General features: G+C 33.1%; 1 protein-coding gene across 1 annotated transcript; it reads right to left on the reverse strand.

The window, feature by feature from the left end:
- Positions 1-1,751: 1,751 nt before the first annotated feature.
- Positions 1,752-2,243, reverse strand: LOC140977478 (uncharacterized). The gene has a single exon (XM_073442214.1). It carries the CDS (start codon positions 2,241-2,243, stop codon positions 1,752-1,754), a length of 492 nt encoding a protein of 163 aa, XP_073298315.1.
- Positions 2,244-8,135: the final 5,892 nt, after the last annotated feature.

The raw sequence follows: 8,135 nt of genomic DNA on the forward strand, positions 1-8,135 counted from the left end.
CTCCTTGATTTCACCTTTCTTAGGAAAGTCATTTTCAAGAAATTTTACATTTTCGTGATTCAATCTCAGTGATGCTTCCATCTTCTTTTTCACCAATGAACACGTAACCCTTAGAATGCTCAGAGTATCTGACAAAAATACATTTCTTTTCTCGAGGACCCAACTTTCCATATTTACTTGTTGTGTCATAAATATATGCAGCTGATCCCCAAGGTATAAGGTTACTTAGGTCTGGTTTTCTACCAGTCCATAGTTCATATGGCGTGGAAGGAACTGACTTTGAAGGCACCTTGTTTAGTATATAGGCCGCAGTTAATAAAGCATTTCCCCAAAAAGAAATATGCAAATTAGCTTGCGCCATCATGGACCTTGTCATGTCTAACAATGTTCTATTCCTTCTTTCAGCAACACCATTTTGCTGAGGTGTGTAAGGAATGGTTAATTGTCTAACTATTCCCTTTTCATTACATAGATCCTTGAATTGATCAGACAAATATTCACGGCCTCTGTCAGTTCTCAAGGCTTTTATTGTCTTATCCATTTGATTTTCTACTTCATTTGCATAACGTCTAAAACATTTCAATGCTTCAGACTTATGTGAAATCAAATAGACATGACCATAACGAGTGAAATAATATATAAATGTAATGAAGTAAGAAGCTCCATGTCTAGCCTTCACATTCATTGGACCACATATGTCTGAATGAATCAATTGCAATAGAAATTATGCCCTAATTGCTTTTCCAAATGGTTTTCGTGTCATTTTACTAGCAAGACAGTGTTCACAATCCAACAAATCAAGTTTAGACAGAGAACCTAAAAGTTCTGCTTTGATTAGTCGATTCATCATGTCTTTTCCAATGTGACCTAGTCTAGCATCCCAAGTGTAAGCATCCACATTTGCATTACTAGATGAACAAATATTTAACGAAACACAACGATCAACATAATAGTTAAACATTTGTCTGTCACAATCCAACACGATAAAACCATTCCTAAGATGTCCACAACCATAATACATATTGCTATAGTAAATACGAACAAGATCACTACTAAAGTTCAAACTGAATCCTAGTCCTAGAAGAACAATAACAGATATTAGATTTCGTCGAATCTCTGGTGCATAGAGGACATCAAGTAAGATAAGAGTTCGGCCACCATGCAACTCTAGTTTGGAAGTACCGATGCCTTTGAATTCAACTTTCGCATTATTTCCTACATATATCCATCTCGTGCCACAAGGAACTCGACGAAAATCTACAATCGCTTCACGATATCTAGTTACATGGTCTGTTGCTCCTGAGTCTACAATCCACACAGGATAAGATTCAGTTAGTAAAACAGTACTAGAGACACATATAGTACTCAAAAAAGCGTTAAGTGCTACCTTTTTAGGCTCAGGGCACTCACGAGCGAAATGACCAAATGCTTGGCAATTGAAGCACTTCATTTTGCTCTTATCTTCCTTCTTCCCAAACCTCTTACGCTTGTTCTTTTGGTTTGGCTTGAAGTTGTTTTTCTTAGACCCTTCCACAACATTCTTCCCTTTCCTGTTTTTCTTCCAATTCTTAAAGCGTTTAAAGCCCGAAGCTTTCTTGGAACTAGATTCAACCACAAAAGCACTTTCTATGGACTTAGCAGCACCAAGCCGCTCATCCTCAAGTTCAACATGGTGAGCAGCATCAGAGAAACTTAATGCTATCATTGTGAGTCAGATTAACTTTCAGATGCTCCCACTTTTCAGGAAGAGGTCAGATCAAAGCTTGAACTTGTTGCTCATCAGAGAGGATATGACCAGCTGAAGTCAATTCACGTATCATATTTGACATAGTTTTCAAATGTTGTTTGATGCTGTGATCAACCTTTTTCTTGTAAGTGTCAAACTTGATAGTCAATTGCCTCAGATGATTGACAGTAGTACCTTCATATTTCTCTCTCAGGTACACCCAAATGTCATGAGCAGTGAGATGCTGTTCACATTCATGGATGAGATCATCAATCACAGAACTAACCAGTATAGCACGAGCAGTGGAATCTTTCTTTTTCCATGCCTGATAAGCTTCCTGGTCTCTCCTCTGCTGAGCAGTGTTACCCACATCGGGATCCTGCATGACTTGGTTGATACCTTCTAAGGCATCTTGCTCATCAAGCACATACCCAATCTTATGGCGCCAAGTATCATAGTTGTCACCATTCAGTTTGTCATCCTTGTTGAGATCAGCAATGATAGATTTTGATGACATGGTCTGTTTATTTTAGAGGTGATAACACATGTTAATGCTCATTAAATGTACACTTTAGTTTTGTACTTAAAATTAGCATCTATAATGATTTAACATAAGGCATAGACTCGAAAGTTCACTAAGTTCCTAATCATCATCTACAATCCTAATGTTGCATCATTATAAATTTAATTTCTAAGTAACAAAAAAATATCAATTGATTTTAGGTGAGAATCCCAACCTAAAAACTCCCACTTAATTTGAGATATCTCAATAAATTCAAAATAAACATATGTAGATAAACATGTATTAAAATAAACTAACATCAAAGTTTACAATACATGCTTCTATTTAAACATAGATAAAACACATACTACATTACATATGTCACATAACATGCTCACATAAAAAAAATGAAATAAATAAACATATATAATAACAAGTCATCTTCCTAAGGAAAATCTAATTTCGTTTTATTTTTACACATGTGGGATATCATTTTGGTCATTCCCTTCGAGAGCCTATCTGATGGAGCGAACTTCAAAAGACGAACTCCAGAATTTATCTGTAAAGATAATGTCTTCTTCATCTCAAGTTCAACTTCTTTCTCCCATCTCTTAATCAATGATGACTTCAACTCATCAAGGCAGATCATTGATCCCCTTTGGTTAAGCAAATCATCGATTATGCTCTTCCAATGTCTAGTTAGAGAATCTCTTAATAGTCCAACTATTATATCATGTTCAAAGTGATGACCCAAATGCATAAGATATAAACGTTTACTATCCTTAACTTTAATATGTTGAAGCAAGGTGTGTATGGGATCCATTTTATAATGTTTAAACATGTGATACTTTGCTATTCGTTCTGGAGCTCTTTGAACTTTAGCTTCTCCCCGAAGGATACTAAGAGTGTGTTTAATTCTTGTCATATCTATAAGAAGAGAGCAAAATTAAATTGGACACAAAGCCAACCTTAATATTTAAGATTCAAGATGAAATTTTTTTTATACATGATAACAATCTCTCATTGTCCATATTATTGACAAGCTATCCTTTGATATTAAACAAATGAAACTCTTATCGTGGATCACATGTAGCCATTAAAAAAAAATTATTTTTATTTGTACGATTTCCAGTCATGAATCTCAAACGTTGCTTCCTGGAACCAATGAAAACGTGGTGCAATGATGTAATCACATGAAACAAACTTTGCAATTTTATAATCACATGAAACAAGCCGTGAGTCTCATGAATTGGCCAATGAATTAGATTCAACATCATAGCATTAAAAAACAAAACCCACCGCATGGCAAAAAAAAAAAAGAACATAATTGTGAGATTATCGTGTCAAATATTCCATTTTGAACACATTTGTTTCTTCATTCTCATTCTTCCTTGCTTCATATATATTTATTTTCGAGAATAAATTTTACATGCATATGAAGTTTTGGAATTAATATTGAGCGAACATAAAACATTACCGAAATGCATAAAACCAAGTTAGAATATCAACTAGCACATAGCTCTGATACCAATGACGGAAATCATACACTCGAATCTCGCATATGATTATCGAATAAATTCATATTTTGATTTACGATCTTTGTAGTTGATTTACTAACCTTTTTCGATGATATTAATACACTTCGATGGTCTGACGCCGATCACGAACGGAAAGGAATCAATTATGCACAATCCAAATACTTAATAATTGTGATATGTTTGTTGCAATATTTTTGAAGAACAAGTCTCGGCCCCTCATATTTTGTATATCATAATCATTGTTTTGGAGTAGTATTAGGGAAGTTATTTAGAAAAATAACCACTCCCTCCATAAATTCAAATTACCAATTTGAATTGTTTGGGTCGGGTCGGGTCGGCCCTCATGGGCGACCCATTACCATTAACCCATATATATATAAATTCTTACAGTTTGGGTTGATATGTGGAATGATTCTTAATTCAGGTCAAGCGATCTCAACAAAAAAAAAAAAATTGGATAAGATTTCGAGCCCAATCTGATCTGAATTGAACCAAAAAACACTCAACTCTAACATTATATTTTTCAGGTTGACTCGAGTTGGGTTAATTTTTTACACCATTACGTTCAGACTGTATATCGTTTTTATTTTCTATTCTTTGCATGCACAATATTAGGAACAACAACGGAGGTGTTACCTAATTTGTATCTTGCATTCAAATCGAAGAATAAAGTTAATAATTTCATTACAATATATTTGAATTTCAAATCAGTAATATAAATCTACTCAAATTCTTTGGCTATTCAAATTAATCTCTCAACATTAATTTTAATTTAATGAACCAAACCAAAACATTTCAAATCTTCAAACATTTGAGTTGTTGAGCATTTATTTTGATGTTTATTACCAGAATTGCTAAGACATCCAATTTATTCACAATTAAATCGTGACAAATAAACTTCTAAATAAGGGGAAGTCGTGTTTCTTTCTTCTTCTTTTCAGAGCTCGCCAGTTAATACCGACTCTTTGGTAGTCTTGTAGAGGTGTCCTCAGTCTAGTGTGAACCCATATTCAACCATAAGTAGGCCCTTACAACTAAGCCTACTTTTATATATCAATGAGTGAGTTTGTTTGTTTGTTTGTTTCAATTTTTTTTTTTTTTATTTTTAGTCGTGGTAAGTGGGCTCTTGTTTTTATCAAGTTTCATGCTAATATACCATTTAAATTTAATTTTGATGAATAAAAACTAAACTAATATGATTTAGCATAAATTAATGAATTCATATTATCTAAATTGAACTGACTCGCTGAAAGACGTACTACGCTGATATAAGATGAAACAGACAAAAAAAATTGTGTTGTCCAACTAAACTGATCTGAAGAGTATCTACAACAACTTAAATGAAACCAAACTGTTCACGTAAATGATGTAATAGAACATATCAGCTAGCACTGATCTGGCAATTTTTTTTGAAGACAATAGATAGTTATCTCCGAGTATATTCCAAAGGTTGTTAACAAAGAAATAATAAAAGATCTGTTAGTTACTCTTTCTAGTTTTTTTTATTACAATACACGCGGAGGAGGGGAATCGAACTCGGGGAGGGAAGCCAGCTAATCTGACAAGTGAGACCACTGGGCTACAAGCCTGGTCTCTACTCTTTCTAGTTAATATCCAAGAAATTTGAATTCTTACTTACCTTTTTTACACACTAGCTTTATTGTACTGTGAGAATCTTTGTAACTGTCAGAAGACTTTTTATTAATTTATTGAGTTAAGAAAGAGTTACTACGAGTTTCAGCTCAATAGGTTAGTGAACCGAGCTAAAGTTAGTTTGTACAATAGGTTGTACCAATAAAATCTTTTATTAAAATCCTTCTGAAAACAGAAAAATGTGAGACGTAGAAGCTTACTCTTTGAACTTCCATGAACAAATTATTGCCTATTTTCATTTTCAGCCATCTTACCAGTCCTATTTGACGTTACTTGTGTTGTTCATTCATTTATTCCAACTGATATGTTAAACTCAAGTATATCTTATTCACTTAGTGCTTTAAGCTGTTTCGGAACTTAGTATTATTGTAGCTCATTTTACTCAGTCAAATTAGAATATTAACTTGAGTTCTTAACGCAGTTTAAGTTTTACACTATTTCTCATATTTGTATAACAATTCATTAACTCCCTCTAAAATGTTATTTTCGATCCTAACAAGTATCAGATAGGTTTATTCTGATATCTGAATATCTGATATACTTTGATGACTTTTTTTAATAACAAAATCTTTATGTTTTCTAAAAGAAAGTATGATATGACTTGAAGATCCTAATGTAGTCACATTTATCATCTTAAGATGACATAGACGGACCTATGAAGATCATGAAAGCAAATATAATTGTGCAATAACATAAGGTTTTCTTAAATGGTAGAAAAACCTAGAATGTAGTGTGCTGCCGATGACAAAAAAAAAGCTAATCTGGACAAAATTGTCAAAGATATCATTTACAAAACATTAGATAAAAATGTTTAGAAAAATTAGAACATGTTCAAATGCTAAAGAAATATGAGAAAATTAACCCAACTTTGTGAAGAAAATGATTTGATTAAGGAGAACAAGCTGATGGTGGTCATTCAAAAGTTTGATAATATCAAAATGAAGGCTGGAAAGATGATGAACGAGTTCGATGAGAGATCCAGTAGCATTGTTATCGAGTTGGCAACTCTTGTAAAAGAGTATAACATCAGAGATGTTGCACTTAAAAGTTATGAGAGCTCTGCCAAGAGAATGAGACGTCAATAATATAACCATGCGAGAGTCCAAATATTTGTATAAGCTTAAGAACAATCTGTTTGTTGATACGAAGGCTTATGAGTTTGAGTTGGGAAAAAAGAATGAAGAAGAGTCATTTGTTCCACAAGTTACAAAGATCTTATCGTAGCAGAAGAATCTCCATCAAAGTCAGCAGGACAAATAAGCAATGACGCCATGTTATTGTTCTTCACGAAGTTTGGAAAATTCATGAGAAATAATCATAATAATTTTCAAAATTTCATTAAAAAGAACAACTATAACAAAGAATCAAACTCTTCTGATCAAGCGTGGTTTAATTTTGGCAGACCAGAACACTTCATTGCTGACTCTACTAGTCTCAAGAAGGATGGCAAGAAGTCAGTTGACAAGAGAATAACCAAAAAAGAAAATAGATCTTTTAGAAAGAAAAAAGAACAGAAAGTGCTGATAACATACGAGAGCAAAAGCAAGTGGGCTGAGTCAGACTCAGATACCATAAGCTCAGATGATGCCTCTAGTGAAAGTGACGAAGAGTCAGTCAAATGATTAACGACAAATGATGATCTGGAATCAAACCTTGATGATCTATTTGATTTTTCCTCTAAGGAATTTACACGAGATGAGTTAGTCACTACACTTAACAAGATGATTATGAAGTACAAAGACTTTCATAGACATTTGAGGAAGTCAAAGCCAAAAAAGGGTTGATATTATAACGACTAAAAATGAAAATATGCGATAAAAATTCCAAGTAATAACAATTGAAAATAAAAGGTTGAACAATTTGGTCAACACTTGGATAAAGTCTTCTATTTCACTTGAAAAATTGAATGAAGGTGAAAAGCAAGATAGTACCAGATAAGGTTTAGGCTTTGGCAATAATGATTGAAGCTCTTCCGAAACAAGTACTAAGTTTTTCTTAGAGAAATACAAATCTCATTGATATATTTTGTCAGACCCAACACCATGTATAAAAATTTAGAATTTGAAATTCAATTCAGTCAACCTATTTATAAAAAGAACAAAAGAATGCATCGTGGCCTTGGATATGTAGAACCTTAGAGTTCTAATTCAGGATGACTCAAAAACAGAATCAACATGAATGGTTATAGTTCACATTCCAAATTGATCTGGTCTGATAAGAGTCATCAGACTGAATTCTATGAGGCTCAAATATAATAATTACTACAATTGCAAAATAGTTCAGAAGAGATACATGTTAACATATCAGAATGGAAGGTCCAATCAAAGTTTTGTTAAGCACATACCACACAACACTAGTAAGACTAAAATATTATGTACCCAAATATATGTGGGTACCAAAGTCATTTATAAACTGCGCTTGTAGGTAAAAGATTTCGAGCTGTTGAAGAAATCAACATGGTACTTGGACAGTGGATGTTCAAGACACATGACAGGAAATGATAAGTTGATATCCGAAATTATTAAATATCAAGAACCCAGAATCTCTTTTGGAGATGATTCGAAAGGTAAAACTATAGTAAATGGTAAGATTATTCATGATACTATTTTTACTAAATATATACTTTTACATGAAAACTATGTTATAATTTAATTAACATAAATCAGTTATGTGATAATAGATATATTGTAGAATATCACAAACACACTTGCAATGT

Source organism: Primulina huaijiensis, chromosome 5 (genome assembly GCF_012295235.1).
Source record: "Primulina huaijiensis isolate GDHJ02 chromosome 5, ASM1229523v2, whole genome shotgun sequence".
NCBI lineage: Eukaryota > Viridiplantae > Streptophyta > Magnoliopsida > Lamiales > Gesneriaceae > Primulina > Primulina huaijiensis.

What these genes read in the sequence shown, in the direction of transcription:
- LOC140977478 (XM_073442214.1), bottom strand. Translation starts at nt 2,243, where the DNA reads ATGTCATCAAAATCTATCATTGCTGATCTCAACAAGGATGACAAACTG.